At 38.8% G+C, this 23584-nt stretch overlaps 2 protein-coding genes and 1 long non-coding RNA gene across 8 annotated transcripts in view; 2 read left to right on the forward strand and 1 right to left on the reverse strand.

The window, feature by feature from the left end:
- Nucleotides 1-2412: 2412 nt before the first annotated feature.
- Nucleotides 2413-8854, forward strand: dele1 (DAP3 binding cell death enhancer 1). Of its 3 annotated transcripts, none has more exons than XM_028008703.1 (12): nucleotides 2414-2633; nucleotides 3777-3894; nucleotides 4293-4389; nucleotides 4728-4872; nucleotides 5049-5225; nucleotides 5337-5404; nucleotides 5509-5599; nucleotides 5692-5834; nucleotides 6488-6646; nucleotides 7434-7526; nucleotides 7858-8014; nucleotides 8118-8854. In XM_028008703.1, the coding sequence occupies exons 1-12, from the start codon at nucleotides 2603-2605 to the stop codon at nucleotides 8339-8341; spliced, it is 1503 nt and encodes a 500-aa protein (XP_027864504.1). In that variant the 5' UTR covers nucleotides 2414-2602; the 3' UTR covers nucleotides 8342-8854. The 3 variants fall into 3 exon arrangements, with proteins under 3 accessions (XP_027864506.1, XP_027864504.1, XP_027864505.1); XM_028008704.1 differs by having other exon boundaries at nucleotides 2415-2633; nucleotides 5052-5225; XM_028008705.1 differs by lacking the exon at nucleotides 7434-7526 and having other exon boundaries at nucleotides 2413-2633.
- LOC114139065 (uncharacterized) lies at nucleotides 8424-12718 on the reverse strand. The gene is made up of 2 exons (XR_003594374.1): nucleotides 12248-12718; nucleotides 8424-9996 (listed from the first exon to the last, which is right to left on the reverse strand). It is a non-coding gene; the product is annotated as an uncharacterized LOC114139065 (long non-coding RNA).
- Nucleotides 8933-23584, forward strand: part of apbb2a (amyloid beta (A4) precursor protein-binding, family B, member 2a) — a 59144-nt gene continuing 44492 nt past the window's right edge. For 3 of the 4 annotated variants that reach the window (XM_028008697.1, XM_028008700.1, XM_028008699.1), the window contains exon 1: nucleotides 8933-9928. The gene's annotated coding sequence lies outside the window, so the exon portion shown is untranslated. Of the gene's footprint in view, nucleotides 9929-10101; nucleotides 10210-23584 lie in introns of all 4 variants that reach the window. The other variant, XM_028008698.1, reaches the window with a different exon arrangement.

Genomic DNA, 23584 nt, shown 5'->3' on the forward strand with positions numbered 1-23584 from the left:
GGTTTATTGATCATGTTACAATAAACAGCACATAATTGCAAAGGGATGTGATGAAGTTCTCTAAATAAGCCCCATACAACCAAGAAAAAAATGCACTGCAACACAACTTTGGGAAAATGTCAAGATTTAAAAGTAGATTTTCACAGATGCTCTCTCCATCAAATCTGATGCCACTGGAAGAATTTCGAAAAGGTCAGTGAAAATATTCATATATACCACACCAGTAGAGACACTACCCAGAATATGTGTGGCATTATTTGCTGCAAATGGTTAAAACTGCATGGTTGTAGTGAGATGGAATTTAGTTTTGTTGTGTGCTTGTAACTGTGAAATTATTCTGCAAGAATCCAGGAGGGAATACTAGGGACATTTGCATTTTCACCTACAGCACCTTTCAAATATGTCAGAGAAAAAGTTGTGGTTCTATACTATACTGTTGGTCAAGTTGCTTCTTTGATGAAAAAAGTAGGAGAGTTCAAAGTCAAAAGTGTGCTGATGAACTGGGAATGCATAAAAGCAAAACAAGATTTCAGAAATACCTTAGTGCTTCTTGAGTCCCTTTGCTGTTTTAAATTTGTAAAAATGTCAAACACAATAGGAGCAAAAACAAACTGCTCAATTAGTCAGCTCTGGTGGGAGTCCCTTTTCAGCTCAGGCCGAGGTTTTCCATATTGCTTTGACAAATATGGCCTCAGGCAGACCAGTAAACAGTTTCTGGCAGTGCAGAGACCCTGCTAACATTACATTCTACTGCAGGCAATTCGCCCGAGGAGGAAGTGAAAGACCTGATGATTGTGTCACCATGGCAACAGGGCAAGGAGTGAGTCACTCCAAGTTGGACCTGACATCACAAGTGCATATCTCATCCTTTGTGCCGTCCTGTTTTGTTCAGGCCCATTTGACTGGAAGACGATGTGGTTCCAGTAAGATGTTGGAGACTGCATCACATTTTTAATCACCCGGATGGGCAAAGAAAAAAACAAACTGGTGAGCATCAATCCAGAAATGAATCAGAGGGTTTCTAATTATACCCCACTTCATCAACCTTTTTATCTGCAAAGAAAATCTTCAGAAATAAGCATCGTTGCATCCTGAGGGTCTGTGAGTCAGCAGATTCAGAAGAAAAGTTTAAAACTTTTGCAAAGCCAATGCAATGCATTAGGAGGTTTATTCCTAATCAGACTGTTAGAGATAGTGATGACTAGTCTTACTATTTTTACCAATAACGATGGAACATTATAAAAAAAAAGGGAATCAAAATGCATATTCCCATCTACATGTGAATTTGGATTGGACATTTGGGGCTGCAAATATCCATCATACAACAAAAAATATTCTTACTAAATTCTTCAAAATAATAAGATAGAAATTGAAGATTTTCTTAATATTTTGGCCAATTTTTTTTTGACTGAATTCGAATAGTGGTGGTTACGTCACCTATGCACTTTTAAATACCATAAAAAAGATATCTCCAGACTAAGATATCCTTAATTTCATCTAAAAAAAAAAAACTACTTTAGGATTGTTTTTTAATTTTGGTTAGAAATATTACAAAAAATGTCCATAAAAAAACATTATATAATAATAATATTCCTTTATTTAATCAGGTACACGCCGTTTAAATAAAGGTCATAAGTCATTATGAGATGACTTATGATAAATTTTATGTAGTTTTCACATATTTTTACAACTACATATGTTGTTAGGGTTGGAGTAGGGCTATGATTTAAAACACTGTTTGAGTTGTGTTTGTAAGTTGTCAGTTTTCTGTATACAACTATAGCTTTTGTGAAAACTATGAATAAACATGCTATTTATTAATTTTTGTGTTTTGTTTTTTTTTGGTTATTTCTAGTCCAGCTTGAAGACAACATATTGAAATGCTTATCAAACATTAGATTAATTCTGCAAGTCATTCTTATATTTGTCTGGTCCTCATAAGTAAAACAAATGAAGAAATAGGGAGTAATTTAAAACATTTCTTCAATTCAGCTAAAATATTTCAAAAGAGGTGATTTCCAAATAGGTTTAGCGTCACAGAGACTTTATCAAACAGTGGATGAACCCTCACCCTAACAGAATGAGGAATAATCTCTCAAGTGTTGTGTCAGGGCTTTTTTTTATTTTTTAAGAAACATGTCTTTCAGATGTAGTTAATTTGCGGTACAACGGATATTGTGCCTTTCTTAGCACTTCTCTTGCCAAGTTTTTTTTTTTTTTTGATAAAACGGTGTAACTAAATTTGCTGACTAAATTGCACCGTGTAAAGAAAGTCTGAGTTTTATTTTTATATATATAATTTTTTAGCATTCTCATGAGCTTTCCTTCCCGCTGATATTCCCCGATTTACCAATAGGTGGTGCAATGATTCTGCATTGCACCACTTTCTCAATCTTTCAGTTGCGTCACCTGCCCTACTTCCGGTTTGCTAGTCTTCCGACACATCTCGTGACAGCTTTTTTTTTTTTAAATTTACCACCAAACAAAGGAATAAACAGCGACTCCTGCCTGTTTATAGCGCTTCAGAAGCGATTCTTCATCATTAAACATGTATTTTCGGTAATAAACCAGTAGCTAAAGCTGCACCAAAGGACGAACCGGGATGTGGAGAGTTCAAGGTTTTGTCGGAAGAGGTGAGAGAAATGTCATTGACCATAGAGAAATGAAAGTTTTTATTTTACACTTTTATCTTGTGCCATTTTTATTGCTAGCTAGTTAGAGGTAAACTCGTACTAATTGTGGTTTCTATGTAGCATTTTTAACGCACTATTTTGCATTAAAGCAAGTCATGCCTTGCTTTCTATCCGCTTGAAGGTTTGTTTTTGTTCAGTGAAGCTCACTTCCTGCCTCAAGCCTAATTTCATCCTAGTCCTAATTTAAGGATTTTAGCCTAATTTCATTCTAATTTCATCCTAATCCTAATTTAAGGATTTTAGCCTAATTTCATCCTAATTTCTATCCAGTTTAAGAGGCGGAGTCTGAGCAGGAACAAGACAATGTTTTGTATCAGAGAAAAACATAAAAACTACTGAGCACTAGAGAGTGAGGAACATTGGTTTGAAGGTCTGTTTAAGAAAAGATGGTGATAAGAAACATCAGGGGCAGACATTCAAATTAAACAAATACATATTGTAGATTTTAAGGAAATTCACTAAGGGTTCAAAGAAGCATAAAGACCAGCTATGGAGAGCAAGTTTTGTCTAAAAGCCAAAAAATCCTACTGAATTAAGCTACTTTGTGTTATCGCAAAAAAATTAATTTTCACAAAATTGATCTTAAGCCTATATTTAGTGTAGAAAAAAGTCAGGTCAGACAAGTTTATGTTTTGTTGTGACTGAACAGGAGTTAAAGTGATTCAGGTGCTGAAATGTGTTGTACATTTTGCTGTTTCACTTTCACAAACATGATTAGGGTTTTACAAATCCTAAATTATGTTTTAAGGAATATTTTGGCAGTGTATGATGATTCTGTCAGGATTTTAGCAGTCTAAGTATTTTTCACACTCCTGCTGGCTCTGTTGCTTTTACCGGGAGTGGTACATTTCTGCAAATGGCAATAGCAGCTCATTTCACAGAAATACATATTTTTGTAAAAGTTACATAATTGTAGCTTTAATGGCTTCCGGAGGAATTTTTGTAGTTTCTTTATTTAGGACTACAAAGTGCATGTTGTAGCTCTGGGGATTTAATAAGCTGTTTATCTATAAAATGAAAACCTGGATATTTGAGATTAACTGAGTAACTCTTGCTGCTTTTTCCCCACTCTGCACCATCCAGCACTCCATCGTTACCATGGCAGCGGTACCTTACGACTCCCCCAGAATCACCATGTGGAGGACGAGGTCATCAGCGGCTCAGCTGCTCTCTCTACTTCTCGACACTCCTTCGACAACAGGTGCCTTCCCCTTCATTGCTTCTGTTTCAGTTTTTACACTTCCTCCATACTTTGACGATAAGATTATTGGTTTTAAAATAATAACTCAGCATTTTAAACATTTCTATTTTGTCTCCAAAGCTGTTGGTACAGTTATTTAATTCATGAGGTTTGGATGAATTTAAACCTCAGATACAGCTGTTTTCTCTATCCGTTCCTTTAGCCTGTTGCATCGATGCAGATTCATTTTCAGCTGCTTGCATCAGCCAGCATCATCGGCGTGTGTGTTTTAGTATAAGCAGCGTTAACAGAAAGCAGAAATAAACCGAGGCTGGTCAAACTGAAAATTCCCGATGTTGTGTACTGTGAGATTAAAATAAAGAGGGATGTATCTTTTTTTTTCTTCTGTTAATATGCAGATCCCAGGAGGATGATGGAAAGAGGAGGAAGAAAGAAAAGACGTTTCAGTTTCATGCCGAACTTCCAAATTACACAGCCCTGGATGCTGTGGGATGGGTAGGTCTCTGTCAAAGATTGATATCTCTAGATATCAATAACGACTCAAAGATATGTTTGTGTTTAAAAAAATATATGTTCCAATATTGAGTTTGTAGTAATTGGCTTGTGGTAATTTATCAGAAAGATGTAAAAAGTGTACACACTCAAAGTCTGGCTTTCTGTTTGACATAAATCAGTAATCGGAGGACTAATTTTAATCGCACTAAACAACGTAAAACCAGGAAGTGAAAGCCCCTGAGCTTAGTGCCACAATGCCGACCACTTCTGGAATACTTTCACGGTTTCCTGGCACAGGCACAGTGGAGATGTTCTCGTGACAGTGGCTTTCTCCACAGGGAGCGGTGGCCGTGCTGTTTATGCAGATCTGCAGAAGGATCCACTCCAGGTTTTCTTCAGGCAGCGAGCCCAGTCCCAGCGCTGGAACCCTGACAGCTCCCCCGTCCCTGCAGAAATGCGGATACCGCGTCCTGCTGGAAATCTGTGAGTCTTTCTGGCACCATTGTAGTAGTACGCCCACACCAACTAAACTCTGATATTATTACATTAAAATCACTGCCAAAATTCATGAGATGTTTAACAGTCTCCATCCCATAACCCCTTTTTCCTATACCCTTGTGTAATCAGTATTCCAACACAGCAATGTTGTTTGTTGTCAGCAGTATCAAGACGTGACGTCCTGCCCAGAGGAAGAAATGTCTTGTGTCTCCAGGCTGTGCCAGAGGGACAGAATCAAGATCAGTCCCCATCTCAAAGCTGCAACAGCAGTGGGACTATTGACAGTTCCCTCTCCGACCACCAGGAGGAGCTCTTGGGCAAGGATTCACTGACACCTGGTTTGTTCTGTGGTTTAATGTCAAATTCTGTGAAATAATGCCACTCTTGATGTTTTAGTACAATATTAGATGAGGATGGAGTTTAACACACGTTATGTCTCTGACACACAGAGGAACCACATTTGAGTTCTCCCCTGCAGACTGAGATCAACCAAAAACGCACAGATAACAAAGACGAGGTGAAACTTTGGAAAGATTGTCTTTTCAAGTATTCATAACCAGACCCAATCAAGTTGAAATCTTATTTTTAATGTTGTATCTTTATCTTTGTCTATGTTTTTAGGAAGTGTCACATAAAGAGAGGCTGACAGAAGCAGCACTCAACCTCAGAAGTGTGGGGGACACCAGCGTACCTGTAATCCTGAACATCATTGGTAAAGATTTACTGAGAAATTCAGCTCAGAATATCACCCAAACCTTCATGTGTCGAAACCTTTGTCCATTTGTTTCTCTGTATATGCAACAGGTCTAGAAAGTGCCAAGAGAAAAAACGATGAGGAAGCTTTCTGCTGCTTTCTAGCGTCAGCTCAACACGGCTACAACAAGGCGCAGTTTAACACTGGGGTGTGCTACGAGAAGGGCAGAGGAGTCAGCAAGAACAAGGAGAAGGTAAGACCATTGTTCATTTTTATGATACTTGCTAATCTTGACACAATAAGATTAGCAAAAAAAAACAAACCATTGTTTATAATTTCAGTTAAATCATGCCTATGTCATAGATGACCATAAGAAAAACCAGAAATGCAGTTCTTAAAATATAAATATACCAGATGTTATGTGTCAAATCCTAAACTTATTTATTGCAAAGTCAATGTGCATGTTATCTATAATATAGAGTTCAATCAGAGCTGATGCACATTCTAAAACTGAGTAAAATGTTAGTTTTTATCTCTGCTATACATCACATTAGTTGAATTTGTTTCATTCATATGAAGGATGTTAATGCTTAGGCATTCTTCCATTCCTTAAAAACGGTTTGATTAAAAAAAAAAATTCAATAACGTTACTTACACATGTGCACCTTTTTTGGTTTTATTAACTAATTTTTTTATTTTCTTCCACACCCCCCATTTTTTCAAGCCCTTAGTTTCTCTTTTTAGTTACAGTTGACACTTATCGAAACGCAGGTTATATTTACATTAATATTTTTGATTACATTTAATCTGAACCTATATCTGTGTATTAATGTATTTATTTTCATATTGAATTATTCATTTTGAACCTGATTTTAATATTTTAAGTGTTTGTCTTTTCTCTTTAAGGCTCTTCACTACTACAAGCTTGCGGCCATCAGTGGCCATAAACAAGCTCAGTATCGCTATGCAAAGCTGCTGCTAGCCAGCAGGGAGCATCAGAGTACAGAGGAGGTGAACACAGCCATTCAGTTACTGGAAGAAGCAGCTACAGCTGGGCTCACAGAGGTAAAAATCATGACAGGGATTCTTTAAAACTTCAAACCCTCTATGTGATAATCTTTGCAGCTACAGTATTGAGATACTGTTAAGTAATTAATGAGTAACCTACTTTATAGTCTTGTCTTTTAGATTTACTAAACTTTTTCATTAAAATGATTCCTTTTTCGGAGCAGCACAGCAGTAGATAATATAACTAAGACAATTAATTCATTTGATTCTATGTTGATTTAATGTGTGCTCGATCACACCATTGTGGAAGGTTGGATAATTTAGCGTTTTCTTTTGGTTGTGAAAAACAAAAATAATTAACTTAAAAGCATTCATAAAAGCCCAAATTTCAATATTTTTTTTTTCTTTAAAAATCTTTGGTTATCTAGCTTGACTAAGAGAATTATAAACATTGCAATTAACCATATTATGTTCATAAGTTTGAATAATTAAGAAAAATGTTGGGATCACAGAATAAAAATATGATTTTTTTTATAATGGCAGCTTCTGGACTTAATTATTCTATAAACATAATAAGACAAGAACTCCTTAACACAGGGGTGTCAAACTCCAGTGCTCAAGGGCCACTGTCCTGCAGTTTTTAGATGTGCCACAGGTACAAAACACTGGAATGAAATGGCTTAATTACCTCCTTCTTGTGTAGATCAGTTCTCCAGAGCCTTACTAAAGATCTAATTATTCTATTTGGGTGTGGTTCAGCAGACGCACATCTAAAAGTTACAGGGCAGAGGCCCTCCAGGACTGAAGTTTGACACCTGTGCCTTTTTCCTTTTCTGTTATTTAGGCTCAGATCTGCCTGGCCTCTTTTTACTCTCAGCATCCTGCCAAAAATGTGCGCAAGTCCATTCAGTACCTGAAGATGGCAGCAGAGAGTGGAGTGAGTCCCCTTCTAGATAATTCCACTATAGATGTTTATCAGTCGCTTTTACTGAGACATCACCCTCCCCAACCTGGTGTATTATCTGAACCAGGCTGCATAGGAAAAGTTCACTACAGACATATTTTACTATATTAGGATTTTGTACAACTTTCTGCTTCAGCTTTAATTATATACTTTTACTGTCACTATTATCACTACTCTTGCAGGATTTCACTGTGTTGGTTCATTTAAATTTGTAGCTGCAATGCAAATAACTCATGAAATCTGTTTGTTAATTTCTGGACCAAAATGAAACTTATAAAACTTAAACTCTTGTTTTTGTGCTCAGGACAACTCTGCTCTGTTCTTGTTGGGTCAGTGTTACGAAAGCGGCATCGAGGTGCAGCAGAATTTAAAGACAGCAGTGGAGTTTTACAAGCGAGCCGCACAAGCAGGAAACAAGCAAGCAAAGAGCTTACTGACGCCTCATAATAATTCATACGGGGGTAGGTTCAACTGATCAATAGAAAACGTGTATTGCTCCTTGTTGAGGTATAGTTGTTGTTAATGGCTGTTTTTATGTATTCATTCTCACACTTGATGACGTAGATGTAGCGATGCGCTCCATCCGATCAGCTCCCTGCTTCCCTGTGGCTGACAGCTGGCGCCAGCCGCTTTCTTCTCTGGTCCATCATGCCCAGTCCAGTCTCCTCCCTCACTCGTGGAGCACCGGCAGCCTGTGTGCACCTCCGTCACTATCTTCCACACCTGTTCACCTCCATCCGCCCGGCACAGAACGGGGAGTTTGCCAGTGGACAGTAGGGATAGGATAGGTGGCATAAGAAAAAAACAAAGCCAAGCTACATGTACAAGGAATGTATTTCAGTTTGAATGTGGCATCTCTGAAAGGGTCTGTGTTTTGTGTGTATATACTGTGAGGTCTGAATATGTGGGTTTTTTTTAGTTTATGTCTGAAAGATAGTTAGAAAACAATCTGACAATGAAAAAGCTCTAGCTCTTTTAGGCTGTGAATGTCTTTATTTGTTCTCTAATGTGCAAAACCCTTCAGATTGCCTTTGGTTGGGTTTCTCTACTAACGCACAAGTAGGATTAATCTCTTCAAAAGAACTACAGTTACCAGGAATAATGCTTATCTCCGCTGTGTTGTATCAGTGTCATATTTCAACCCATAACCTGTGGTTAATGTGTCTTTTATTGTAAAGCAACCATTTCAGAATTGTCGCCTCAGCCAAACTTGCTAACCAGCTGTGCCAGTGTTAATTTTGAGGAGGATGTTTACTCTGTTGAAATGCACATTTTTAAGTAAAAAAAGCTTTTTAAAAATCCAACTGAGTTTCTGTGAAAGTCTGCTATCTAATTTGATTAAACTTAAATAGTCTCTGTGCATGCATGTGTTCTCTTTGGGTAATTGGCACCCACACCAAAGTACCCATTCAAAAACATGACTTTATTTTTAATTAATTGAAACAGTTAATTGGTCTTTCTAAATTTTATTTTGCTATGAGCGAGTGTACATGCTTGTTTGTCCTGTGATGAACTAGTGACCTGTCCAGCCTCACCCAATGACCACAGGAGATGGGCACCAGAAGACGATTGATGAACAAACTAGGCCTCACAATTTGACATTAATGTAAACAACCTTTTATTTTACAATACCGTTTCTATAGTGTCCAATCATCCAAAAAATTCATCTATAAATTAATTGAAAATATTTTTTTCTACGCTGTAAAATGTTTACTGACAATTTTGGAAATTGGGTCTGAAGAAGGGTGGGAATCTAAAAACGAAAATGTGTTTGAGCCTTGGAAGAAGAAGAGAACACGAGAGAGTAAAGAGAAAACTGAAGCTGAACTACGTCTGATGCTGCTTATTTTCCACCATGTCAATATAACACCACAACACTGGCGACGAGGATGTCTTTCTGTGCCTTTACCAGCTCCACACGACACATCTTGATTCTTGCCTGGCTCTTTAAGAGCAGCCGTGTGTGTTCAGTGTGCTGCGTGATGTAACAACCCGATGATGTGTGATTTCATTACCTGAGTTGCAAACTAACTCCGGTAAATTTATTATTACGGCTGCGTCCCTCCGCTTCGTGCTCCCAGCGTCTTCCGTTCGCGGCTCCCATTGGCCGGCTGCGCTGAGAGGGAGAGGGCTCCACAGCGCCACGCCGCGTAGCTCCGGGGATCATCTGGCGCAGAGAGAGAGCGCACAGCTCGGCCGCCAGCAGCGCAGCGAGCCGCGGGGCTGGTGAGGGCGGAGGGATGATGTGATGCGGGCGGCCCGGCTCAACGCTACGGGCAGGACTGGCACTTAAAAGCAGCGCTTGACACCGGCCCACTACTTTGTGTCTCGTCGTCGTGAGGAGGGAAGGGAGGCGCGGACAGCTGAGCGAAGCGGTGAGTGAATGTAAATAGATGCTCTAACTGAGATGCACTCCCCTCCCAGTGCGGTGGTGGTGATGGGGCTGAAGAGAGAGAAGAGATGCAAAAGATCTGCTGCGTCTGCCCTGAAAATTAGACCCTAGGTTTCGCTACAACACCATATCTACTTTTAATTCCTGACATTTTAGGTACGCGAGATTAGATCAGGCTGTCCCTGGTTTATCAAGGAGGGGGTTTACGGAGGCTGCAAGAAAAGCAGGCGCAGGAATACTCCACCCATGACATCATCGACTTTTGTAAGTTCAATTTCTCCCCAGCTTGTGCTTTCATCTGTTGCATTTCTTTTTTTTCCCCAGAAGCAGAGCAGCTCAGAGTTGAGGGAGTAGACACGTCATAACTAGCTGGTTTCCTGTAAAATGTGTTATGATTAATCCAGGAAAACTGTTTTTGATATTAGATAATGAAATCTTCAGGTAAAAACACTCTTATGTGTGCAAATTGATTTGGAATCAACAGAAGATTCTGACGTTTTTCTCCACAGTTATAGAGACGATGGTAGAATTTGTACGTCAAAAATATTGCATTTCGTTTTTTCAAGTACATTTGTGAGAAAGGTCATGACCAGTGGGGGAATTTCCTTATAAACTCAAATTCGAATGTACGTTACAGTTTAAAAGAATTTAAACTCAGACTGAGATGATGTTCAGAGATTCTGCTGGTAACATCTTTCCTTCTCCTGAATAACTTCCCCTGACATGATGCACAGCAGATTTATTGAGGACGACTTTGCAGGAATCATAACAGCCTCTTTGTGTTGACTGTGTCCCACTGTCCTGCAAACTGCTGTGTCATTCTGCTCCCTTTCTCCCTGTAATAACCCTCATTTCTCCTTCTCTCCCTGCATCCTGTCTCTGTCCTACTTAGCCCGTAACTACGAGGGAACTGTCTGCATCGCAGAGGGGAGGGTTTCAGGCAGAAAAGGCAGCCGTTTGTGTGTTGATGATGCAGTTTGTCCACCTGATCAGTAACAATGTGACGCTACAATAGTTTTTACTAACATTTTGAGTTGGGTTTGTGGAATTTACTGTATGCAATGTCACTTAACCAAAACTCTTGAGAACCTTTAGAAATTTGTCAAGCTGCTACTAAAAACCTAAATATAATTTATTGGGCTTTTAAGTGACCACCCATCACACAATACTGTGTAAGTGTGAAGTGGAAAGAAAATTCGATTTTCAAATTTACGTAAAGAAAAAAAATATCTAAAAATGTTTGCATGCATTTGTTGTCAGGCCCTCTGAGATATTACATTGTAGAACCTGCAGTCTCTAATAATAATGAATTATAATTGTACAAACTTTACACAAATGGATACTGATATTTTTGTCCATTCTTTGTGAAATAGCTCATTTTCTGTTGTATTCATTTTCATGTCCTGACACATATTCTGAATTAGATTTATGTCTCCATTCTCACTGAATAATATGCTTTGATCTAAACCATTCAATACCTCTGGCTTCATGTTTAGGATTGTTCTGCTAAAACATGAACCTTCATTCTCAGCTTCAAGTCTTTTGTGCCCTCTAAGATGTTTTATTTCAGGATTGACCCATTTTCCCATTAAGATTGATCAGTTTCCCTAACCCTGTTAAAGAAAGCACCTCCACAGCATTATGTGTTTTACTGTGGAGACACTATGTTCAGGGAGGGGCTGGTGTCAGTTTTCCTGCAGGTAGTAACAGTTCAGTTTAATCCTTATCTTACCAGACCAACCGTTTCATGTTGGATGTATTCTTATGGCTTTCTTTTTTCTTCTCACACTTCTATAAAAGTCAGGTTTGTGAAGAGCACAACTAATAGTCCTGACATTAGGTCTTTGCAGCTCCTCCAGGTGGGTGTTTTTTTGATTAAGTGATGAATTTATTAATTAAAGTGAGTGTGGTCATTGTTGGGAATATTGATCAATGAGTGAAGGTGTGCTGGGTTTTTCCAACCATAGTTTTGTAGCTGAATTTGTACCAATCTGTGAAAGCAGCGATGGCCATTTAGCAGTGAGAACAGAGGCTGGGTGTTGCAGGCTTTGACTGGTCCGCTGCGTGCTGATGTATTTGTAGGGCTTGTTGAGCTTGACCAGCTGCTCCAAGATGGCGGCCGTCCATTTGTTCACACGAGTCTGGCTGTAGTCGTCTCCCGATGCCATGACGCAAACACTGTGTCTATGTTTTACATGTGAACTCAAGAACTCTCATAAATCGCATGAAAAAGTTGATAAAATTGTTAAATAAGCTTCCGAGGTCGTTTCTAAGCAGACTAACGGAAATAAATTGTTTTTACCTCTTTGACGACGTTCTCCGCCTCCTCTGAGTTGAATGAACCCTGAAAAACATCACAGAACATCAGCAGTAAATCAACCGGCCGAGTAGTCAGACAACAGCCGGAAAAAATCAGTTACTTCCAGTAAAATCCTCCTGGAGCTGCTGGGATTGGCTATGTTAGCCGGTTTGCTTCCAGCTAACTCCTCCCTTTTAACGTCAGCAAACCAAAATGAAATACCGGCTCAGACACCAATCTCGCTGCCGTTCTATCCCGGCGAGCTGTCCTCGCGTCAAACCGTCTTTCGACTCCGTTAAATGGAAGAAAACTGGTAGACGAACCGGTTTAATGAGAGAAAAGGCCGAGTCTGGTCCAAACTTCATGACTGGATGCATGAGAGGAGGCGCTGCTGCCACCTGCTGGTGACTCCGAGAAAAAAAATCCTTTTCAAATGAAGTCATTTTTCTATCAGCAGTAAAAATGGAATAAAACATGAAGTTTCATTCCATTAAAACATATTTTTCATAAATAATTATCTCTAAATTAGCTGCTAGTTATTTCTTTACTGTCTGACCCAAACATGTTTCTGTATTTTTTTCTATTTTTCACTTTGTGCTTTAATAATTTCTACATGTACAGAATATCATAAAGATGCAGCAACACAATCTGATTGTATAATAAAATAAAAAAGCAAGAAAAGAAAATTGTAATATTGAATATTTTAACATTACAATAAAATTAATCTAAAAAACTACTAGTGAAAATATGTTTAAATCCAACCAAATTAACTGTAATATATCAATTATTTAAAATCCTAGGGAATAAGATATGCAAAATAAAATGAAATTGAATTGAACAAAAATATGAAATCTTGAATAAGTTAAAGCCTATAAATGATGTAAGAAAAAAATAAATCTAATAAACCAAAAGTAAACTAAGCTACATTGTATATTTTAAAAATGTCTTTAATTCAAATATTTTGTGAAATAAAATAATCTGTATAATTGAATACTTTAATTACTCAACTCTAATCTGTGAACAAATTTGTAATATTTTCTCATTTTCTATCAACTATTTTACTGATAATTGTTTAAAGTCTGGTTGTGTTTAAAAAACATTTTTTCAGTTTTCATCTCTTCCTCCATGTCTTTAACATCCAGGTTTTCTTTTCAATAAGCCAATAAAGCAGGAAAGTGTTGATGTTCAGTAAAAACAAACATTCAGCTTCATATCAAAACCTCTTACTGTCAATAAAACATCTGATATAGAAAAATAGAAATTTTTCAAAAGAGTGAGCTGACTGTTGATGACATCATCAGCAGAGGTGGGGACTCGAGTCACATGACTTGGACTCGAGTCAGACTCGAGTCGTTAAAATCACGACTTGAGACTTGACTTGAAAAAATGCTCAAAGACTCGGACTTGACTTTGACTTTCATGCCATTGACTTGGGACTTGACTCGACTTGAAGCTGTTTACTTGAAAAGACTTGATATTTTTTACTCAAAGTCTTAAAATTTAAAACACATTATTTATAAAGTGGCGTCATTAATTAATTTCACTCATTCCGTATCAATATGCGCAGACCGTCACTATGGTTTTCCTCTCTCCTTATGTATGTATGTGTACGTAGCTGCAGCACAACCAATCAAATTAACAGGATTTGGACGTTTAAAAAAACGCGGCAAAGCTGCAGAGCTCAGGGAACGAAATACGAAATAACCGCTCGAATATGCTTCCGCGAGTAATTTCTTTTGGCTACGTAGGTTATGAACTTTCGAGTAAAAAACGAACTGCAACTTGTAAAACATGCAAGTAGAGAATATCGGATGGAGATGCCACGACGTCCAACTTTGTCCGGCATTTGAAGCTTCACAAAGATCGGTAGGTGGCACTTTTCTTTTGCTGTAAGATAGTTGACTTTAGCTAACTTCGTGTTAGCATGTGTACTCCGGGTTAAATTGGTGATTATTTACCATAAATCCGGTCCTTCAAATGCCTCCACAAATAATGTGCACCGTGTTAGTTCAGGAAGCCGGTGGATAGTGAGCGGGGCTCCGGAACAGAAAGCAGATTCTGGACCTGAACACAGGGAACAGAGTCTCTCTGTCCCATCATGATGATGAGCCGGGTCTAGTATCATCTAAGGATGGTTGGTGTATTTGAAGACATCTACGTTGGGAAATTATATTGACAATATATTGTTTTGACAGGTCAGAGAAAAGAGGAAAAAACTGCTGTTATGGTTCTTTGTATTGTGCTGTGGAAATGTCAGCATTTGTCTTTTTTTTATTGAATATCAAGTTTAACAGAACTGGGCAATAAAGTGGTCCAATTTAAAAATGTTTTTTATACTTTGTGTTCAGCTACACATGTTCTATCATTTGAGATAAATATATATTTTAAAACTAACAAATGGTCTATTATTTGAATTTTATGTATATTTGCAAATTATAAAAAAAATAAATAAAAAAAAACGACTCGAAATGACTTGATATTAAAGGTTTCTGACTTGAGACTTGACTCGACTTTTGCCTGTCTTTACTTGAGACTTGACTCGGACTTGAGGACAAAGACTTGAGACTTGCAACACAGTGACTTGGTCACACCTCTGATCATCAGTCACAGAGGCTCTATATGACTGTCAGGCAGAACTTCTCCCTCACTCTGCATCTCAAATCGGTTGGATCAGGTCGGCATCATGACGAATCGCTTCGTACGATTACGACAACTTTGAAAGACAAACAAATTCCCAGGAATTTCTAGTATTCCTAACGATCAGTTCAGAAATACTATATCATGTTCTTCCACGTTGGTTTCCTACTTGGATATGTAATTACTACTACAATGAAGAAGTTCAGCAGCTGGTACGCTGCTGATGCTGATTTGGAGGAAAACAGCAGTGAAATGGCGGTGGAAACACCAGAAGACTGCTTGCTTTTCACTGTTCCCCAACACAGAAGCAACCTGGATGGAAACGTTAGCTCAAAGAATGAGAACGCAGAACCTCAATCCTCTGCTAATCCTCATACAGTCAGGACATCTGATAAACACGAGAGTTCGATCCAAACAAACTGCAAAGATGGACGAACCGTTGAAAACGTAGAACATGTGTTGACCATCGCTAGTGGTTCTGCTGACTCTTTTGTTGAAGAGTGTTGCCCAAATGAAATCAGCTGCTGTTCTTGAACCCTTTGGAGTACATGCAAAAGCTTGGACTCTTGTTCAAGAATGAGGGAAAATTGGCGCGGGAGATGGACAGACTGGATGCAAGACTGACTCTTAATAAAATGATAGAAAACTTGGATTTAATCACATCCTGAACTAAATGGTTTTAATCTTGGTGTACCACACGGACGCCATTCTGGCTCACTTGGTTTTTCAGTCAAAACCCAAACGTTTTTACACATCAGAAGCTTTTATTTTATAGTCTTCATGAAGCACCACATTGAGGCCGTTTAGAGCCATTAATATTATCACTAAATTAATTTTTACTGTGAGCTAAAAACAGAAACAAAGTAATAGTCATAACAGAAGGCACCCGTCTCTTGTTCTGTTTTTAGTAGGTAAGAAAAATGAAGAAAATAGTAAAAAATTAGAGCTGAGTGAAGCTGACACCACACCCACGTCAAAAAATTCAGCTAATAGTCTGAGTGGTTAGTGCTCTGTTTGTGCAGGTTTGTGCCGTTAAAAGTTTCGTTTGTGCAGCTTTGGTTTCTGAAATATTAAAAATTATTTTTTAGGTCATCCAGAGTTCACCATCCCCCCATCTTGCTCCAAAACAAACCAAACTGGGCTACTTTGTTAGGGCTCCGTTGGTGCAGCTTTTGTTGTTGAGATATTAAAGGTTATAACTTTGGCCGATGACGTCACCAGCCCCCCATCTTGCTCCAAAACGAACCAAAGTGGGCTACTTCGTTAGTGCTCCGTTTGTTCAGGTTTGTGCAGTTAAAATTTTCGTTTGTGCAGCTTTCGTTTATGAGATATTAAAAGTTATAATTTTGGCCGATGTCGTCACCAGCCCTCCATCTAGCTCCAAAGCAAACCAAAGTTGGCTACTTCGTTAGTGCTGTTAAAATTTTTCTTTGTGCAGCTTTTGTTGTTGGGATATTAAAGGTTATAATATTGGCCGATTACGTCACCTCCCCCACCCCCTTTCTTGCTCCAAAACAAACCAAAGTGGGCTAGTGCTTGGTTTGTGCCACTATTCCTTAAGAGATATTACATAATTTTCTTTCAGACAATTGACTTCACCTAAATTTATGACTGACCTGCGCTGAACATAACCACATGGCAAGCAGTTATTAATTTCGTATGTTATTGTGTAAGTTAAATTCTGTGGATTTTCAGCTGTTGTACAATGTGTACCTTCTTTTGTTTTAAACTTCAATAAAGGTTTAGAACAAGAAGAAATTCAAGAAATGAATTTCTTCAAGAATGAACATTTCTTGAAATGAAACATTTCAAGAAATGTTTTTAGATAGTAATGTTTTCTCACCAATATAGCTATAATTGAATCCTGTCAATAGAGGACATTCATCCTTAACCATAACGTAATGTGTATAATTTGTATGACTGTTCAACTGTGCTTTGGTTTCGGAGGTGGTCAATTATATTCACATTGTTGACAAACCTTCTGCTGATTATGCAGCAAAAGGGTAAAAAACGACAAAAAAAAATCTTTTACTAAAGAAATAAGCACAATGATGAATGAACATGGCAATGCGGACAGTAGCAGCAACGTGGGAATGACGGGAAATTTCATGGAAACGAGTAACTGTGAAGCAGCGAGTGTTTTGGTCTGCTCAGATCTGGCTGAGGACAATTTGGCAGATTGTTGCTACCAAGACGACAGTCAAACAATTGTTAATCCTTATTCAGTCAACATTTGCAATTTTTCCAACTCGTACAACAACAGCTGGATGAATGCCGCCATGCACAGCATTCTGAACCTCAACGAAGTGAGAAAGTTTGTGGATCAGTATCCTGAGAAGATCTCTGGAGCTTTTTCAGCAACTTCATCATGCGCCAGTTTTCTCCATACAAAACTAGATGGAAAATCGAGGTAAACTTTTTACCGCAGAGGAAATCAAAGCAGTTCTGAGAGAGATTAGTGAGAATGAACCAAATATAGGCTCAGGAAACAGAAACAAGTTATAAGACTTTCCGAGGGTTATTTTAGACCGATTGAACCAGAGTGGGATTGAAACCGTGTGCATGTTGTACAGTAATAACAGCTGTGAAAAATGTGCTGAAATGCCAGCCATCTTGGATTTTGGTCCCATCATCACCCTGCCGGTTACAAATCCTGTGGACACTACCGCTTCTCTCCTGAACAACTGGATTTATTTGGCTTCCAGAAAGGATTGTTCCCTCTCCTCATCCAGCTCAGCGACAAACGTCCTCCTCCATGACACTGACGTGATGACCTTGCATCTGCCACAGTTCGGTGGTCTTGACAGAGATAGGTGTCTTGATTAATTTGAAAAACACAAGACCAAATGACACCATGGCATCTCTCTTTGAACAGCGAGTTCTCTGAAGAAATGCTGCAGCTCTTCTAGAATAGAGAACATCTACATCCTCGACACAACAGACGTGATCAGCATGTTCCTGCATCGACAGCTCAATGATGAAGATGGCGGACTGCTTCTGACTCCCAGTTGTTAAGAAATAATGATTATTTTGGTGCTTAATACAGCTAATATACGACATGTGTAAAGGTATAGCCAACACTTTTATTTGGAACAGTTTTCTGTTGAGCATGTGGGAGCTGACAATAGCAGACATTTAAACAAGCAGGGCTTTTTTCCTCCCCCGCTGAAGACAGAGTAATAAATTTACATTCCGATAGGGGGCAAGAGACTTCTTGGCGCCTCTCCCCGTACCAGACGGAGATGAACGCGAAGTGGTCCGCCCTTTTACTTAGACAAAAACCAGACACCTTTGCCATAATGAGGGGAGTTTCCAAGTTTTTCTGAGTCCCTGAGGGAGTTTCTAATTGGTCAAAGAACGGAACGCCTTGACTGCATATATTAAATAGGGAAACACCTATTTGTTATAAAATTACGTACACGGAGCACGCCGAGAGAGAGAGCGGCCGCTATTTTTGCTTTTTTTGTCTTTGTGTTTTGTGTTCGTTTGTCTTCCCCTTGTGTGTTTTTATTTTATTTTTATGAGAAAATGCATATCTCTGTTCCTCTGCAGCTTTGTTGTTCATTGCTTTGTATGGAATTAAACTCTGTGATCTGTGACGTCAACACGCTTTGTTGTTGTTTCGTTTTAGCAGCACATCAGAAGCTGTGCTGCTTCGTCACGCTGCACGTCGCCCACGGAGAGCGTCACTCGCCAGGGACTCGGGAGAGAAAAGAGGAAAGAGCCAAAGCTTTTTGTCCAAAGCTAGCATTAAATGATCCTCTTTTTTTAATACAGTGCAACCATTGTAGTTTCTTTAGAAAGGGGAACCCAATTGTTCTGTCTATCCTGTTAAGGAAAAATGATTAATTTTAGTGCTTAATACAGTTAATCTACGACATGTGTAACAGTTATATTCAATACTCTTATTTGGAACAGGTTTCGTCTGAGATGCGGTAAGGAGCTGAATAGCAGGCATTCAGACAAGCAGCCCCCCCCCCCCCCCGCTGAAGACAGAGCAATAAAAGTAACATTCCGATGGGGAAAGAGACTTTTCGGCGCCCGTACCAGACAGGGATTGGCACTAAGTGGTCCGCCCTTTTACTTAGACAAAAACCAGACATCTTTGCCGTAAATCAGGGAGTTCCAAGTTTCTCTGGGTGCATGAGGGGGTTTCCAATTGGTCAAAGAACGGAACGCCTTGGCTGTATAAATTAAATAGGGAAACACCTATTTGGTATAAGATGACGTGTAAGGAGAGAAAATGCAGAGAGCGGCCGCTATTTTTTGCCTTTTTTCTTTGTCTTTGTTTTGTGTTTTGTCTGTCTTCCCCGTGTCTGTCTTTATTTTTATGAGAAAAATGCATATCTCTGTTCCTCTGCAGCTTTGTTGTTGATTGCTTTGTATGGGATTAAACTGTGATCTGTGACGTCAACACGCTTTGTTGTTGTTTCGTTTTAGCCGCAGCCCGCCTGCTAAAGATCCCGGGACTTTAAGGAAGAAGGAGCCAAACTTTTTGTCCAAAGTTAATGTTAAATTATTCTTCCTTAATAATCCTCAGTCATCTGCTGTGAAATCCAAAATTCCCAGACGTACAATTTTTATACATATGTGATTTGTGGACAAGCGGTATATAAAATTGAAGATGAAATGGTAACCGATGCAGATGAGGGCTGTGTAGAAGACATGAAGAGAAGAGGATTCATCCACTTCTACGAGAAGTACGCAGAAGGATAGGACAGATTTAGCTTTCAGGAAAACAATTGCAACTGTGGAATCGAACCAACTGTGCTAATGGTGGTGAACTGTAGAAACAAAGATATCTATGGAAAATATTATCTGGTGTATGAAGACACGACAGACGATGAAATGAGCAGCCATGATCAGGAAATTAACGGAGAATGTAGCAGAAGTATCGATTTGGAAGAGTCAGAGTCAGTCAACGAGGACCAAGAAACTCACCACCAAAATGGAAACAATTTTCTTGACCTTTTTGTAGATCTGCGCACAATTTATTTCTTATTTCGGCTGGTTTTTTTGTTTCCTTTATTTACTTCTGCTACATACTTAGCCTTTTCTTTCAGTCATTTTGATTGGCTGGTCTTTTCTTGTGCCATCATTCGCTTTATTTCGCTGGCCATACCACAATCACCAAATGCCTGAAAAAGTGTGCCCAAATGAAATCAGCTGCTGTTCTTGAACCCTTTGGAGTACATGCAAAAGCTTGGACTCTTTATGAAGATATCAAGCTAACTTTTATTTCTGCAGTCAAATAATTACTTCTACTACATTCTTAGCCTTTTCTCTCAATATGTTTGTTTAGTTTGTCCTTTCTTGTGCTGTCATTGGCTTTTATTACTGTATTAAACTAAGCACTGACATCTTTTGTAACTGGTGCGTAAACTTTACCAGTTGTACTGGTTCTCTGTGTCTAAAGGCTTTTACGGTAGGTTGAGTTGCAGTGGAGCAGTTTGCAGTGCGAGGCGGCTGGGATGAAGTTTAGTGCCTCCAAATCCGAAAGTTTTGAGCTGGAAAGGGTAGAGTGCCTTTTCCAAGTCAGGAGTGTGGGGTGTCCTGCCCCAAGCAGAGGAGTTAAAGTATCTCGGGATCTTGTTCACGAATGAGGAAAAATTGGAGCGGGAGATGGACAGAATGGATGCAAGTCTGACTCTTAATAAAATGATAGAAAACTTGGATTTAATCACACCCTGAACTAAAGGATTTTAATCTTGGTGTACCACACAGATGCCATTCTGGCTCACTTGGTTTTTCAGTCAAAACCCAAAAGTTTTTACACATCAGAAGCTTTTATTTTATAGTCTTCATGGAGCACCATAGGGAGACCGTTTAGAGCCATTAATATTATCACTAAATAAATTTTTACTGTGAGCTAAAAACAAAAACAAAGTCATCATGATAACAGAAGGCACCTGTCTCTTGTTCTGTTTTTAGTAGGCAAGAAAATGAAGAAAATAGTAAAAAATTAGAGTTACAGCAAATTCAATGAATTAGCATAGAAGCCCCTTTGATTCTCATCTGTCAGAGTAAAAGTTTGACAATTAACTTTAAGCAGGTAAACATAATGTTAAATGTGTTTCCATCAAAATAACAGGAATAAAGGTGTTAAAACATCCATCTTTATTGGGGCCTGCCCATAGCAATGCATGGGGATGCAACCCCTATGCATTGCATGGCAAGCACCTATTGTTCTACACCTCAAAATAACTGCTGCTTCCTATTACCGTTAATGCAGCTCGTACTGCTGCGTGCCCCCTCACAATATACTGTATATATCAAAACGTGCGGCTCAATCCCGTGAGGGGAGCTATTACTTTTGTTGGCATTTTGAGTAACTGAGGCGACATAATTAACAAAAAAAAAACCCGAGCCAAATTTAACTCAAAACAAAAGTCTAACTGACACAAAACAATGTCAGTTAGATTCAAAATAATAGACAGAGAATTTTGTCTGCCTCTCTGAGCTGCTCTTTAGAACACAGTGATGGCAGAACGTCAGAACTACAGACATTGTGGAACAACTGCTATAAACTCATTGCATCTCTGAATGGTGCTGTTTATGTTATATCTTATATGCATATCATCTAGTGGTGGCAAAAGCAACAAAAAACTAGTATGTCCTGGACTTAAGATGGAGTACATGCACACATATTCCTGACATACTTTGATTAAACTAATTTATCTTCGGTGTGATTCCAGTACCGAAAAATTAACTTTATACCAGGTGAGTCTCTCTAAAAATCAAAAATCAGGAGGAGCGTGACAGATGGAACATGCTGTGAGTCAAAATAAGGGGCAACAAGGATTTTTAGCATGACGTCTGCGCGAACGTTTGCTCATTGCAGCGCGACGTCTTTTCTCTTCATTGCAAATGTTGCAGCCGGGTAAAATTGGTGGTCTTGGGACCTTGGGAAATTTGTGATGTTTGGTGAAATCGTCCCCTCGGACCGATCTCTTTTCATGGCTCCGGTCTTCTAATGCCGCTTTTGTTTCCACAGAAGTTGAATTTTTAGACTCCACTGTCTCCTTTTCAGAGCAAACTTCCCCAGCCGGAGACGTTTGCTCTTCAGAAACACTGGATGAATCGTTCTCTTCTACAGAGTAGAAGTACTCTTCAAGAGTACTGTCCTCTGAAAATTCACTGCAAACTTCTGCTGCATTTTCTCTGGCCAGAGAATCCAGAAAATCCTTCTCCGGTTCCCCAACTGGAGAAGGACTGAAAAGATAATCATCGAATGTGTCGTACTCAGAGACAGTGCACTCGTCCTGATGGTTCAGATTTTTCTCACCTTCACCAGCAACCTTCTCCAGCCGGAGAAGGTTTGAAAAGATACGCATCAAACTCCTTGTACTCTGTACACTCATCCTGGTAGCTTCTGGCTTGAAATTCGATACCTGGAAGTAGTTGGTTAAAAACCTTCCTCATTCCTGTGGTAATCAAATATCCAACGCCAAAAGTCAGGAGGAAAAAAAAGGTGGCTAAGACTTCTTCCATACTAAAATCGTTGAAAAACACCGTGCTAAGGGTCCAAGAGCTGCTTGTTTAATACCTGATGTTTTGAGATGTAAGCATTCATAACCCCAGATGTTCTTTGATCTATGACATAGATCTGTCATAGAAGAGGTCATAGCTACAATGAGCTCAGTGTAGTTCTGGGGGAATGTCTTGCTTCTGATCGTTGCTATGGAAACGGTTAGGTCAGTTCTGCATGACTCAAAGTATTAACCCTTTGCAACTGCGTCACTTAATCATTCGAGGCAAATAATTAATCATGACGGACGTTGGAAGTGTATATTTCAGGAGGCTAGGGATTAAAACAGGGATTTTAATAGTTAAATATTAAGTTTAGATTGACAATGGTATATTAAAACCATTAATTTAAGTAGGGTTTTTCATCATTCTGTCAGGCTTAAAATTTTGAATCATGACTTAAAAATATCTTAAAAGTAAAATTAAATGTAACTTACAGACATTTGCTGCTGCTGTTGTTGTAAAATGTGACAAGAAATGTTGCCTGCTTGGAGAAGAGCTACGAAGAAATAATTTTGGTTTAATAATTTTATAACTGTGACCACAGAGGAGGGCTGAGTTGGCAGTTAGAAAACTACAATGATGGAGGAACTCTGACTGACTACAGAAGGAGGCTGAATGTTAGAACTACAGACACGGCAGAATGTTTTGGGCATTATATAACTGATTTACCCCAACCACTGTTACACATGGATTAGTGTTGACATTTAAAATGAAGCTTACTGAAAATTTCGAAAATAAAAGCCTCAATATTCCTCTCAGGTTTGTGCACCCCCACAGGCGGTGCAATAATATTACGCTGTATTATCTTTACCTCTCAGGTTAGTGCGCTGCCTTGCACAGCAAGGCAATGCGTTAGCATTAGCACAAATATTAGCATTTCACTTTCTTCCACTATGAGCCTTTCCCCTAACATAAGCATTTTAGCTATTTCTTATACATTAGCTATGCTTAGTATACTCAATGGAGGAAGTGAATGTAAGACAGCATGCTAGTGATATCCACATGCTACTCACAGCATTCATGCTAACATTAGCATTTTGACTAATTTTAGCTTATGCATTAATTTTAACATACTGAATGTTGCAGGTCCATGTTAGTCAACATTCTTGTGATTTTCCACATGCTACTTTGTAATTTTTTAGCTTAGCTTACCATTGATGCTAATTTTTAGCA

Source organism: Xiphophorus couchianus, chromosome 23 (genome assembly GCF_001444195.1).
Source record: "Xiphophorus couchianus chromosome 23, X_couchianus-1.0, whole genome shotgun sequence".
NCBI lineage: Eukaryota > Metazoa > Chordata > Actinopteri > Cyprinodontiformes > Poeciliidae > Xiphophorus > Xiphophorus couchianus.

Excerpts from the sequence above, each read along its gene's own strand:
- dele1 (XM_028008703.1), top strand. The coding sequence starts at position 2,603 with ATGTGGAGAGTTCAAGGTTTTGTCGGAAGAG. Across the intron at positions 4,390-4,727 it reads CCCTGGATGCTGTGGGATGG|GGAGCGGTGGCCGTGCTGTT; the intron begins GTAGGTCTCTGT and ends CTTTCTCCACAG. Across the intron at positions 5,405-5,508 it reads GCACAGATAACAAAGACGAG|GAAGTGTCACATAAAGAGAG; the intron begins GTGAAACTTTGG and ends CTATGTTTTTAG.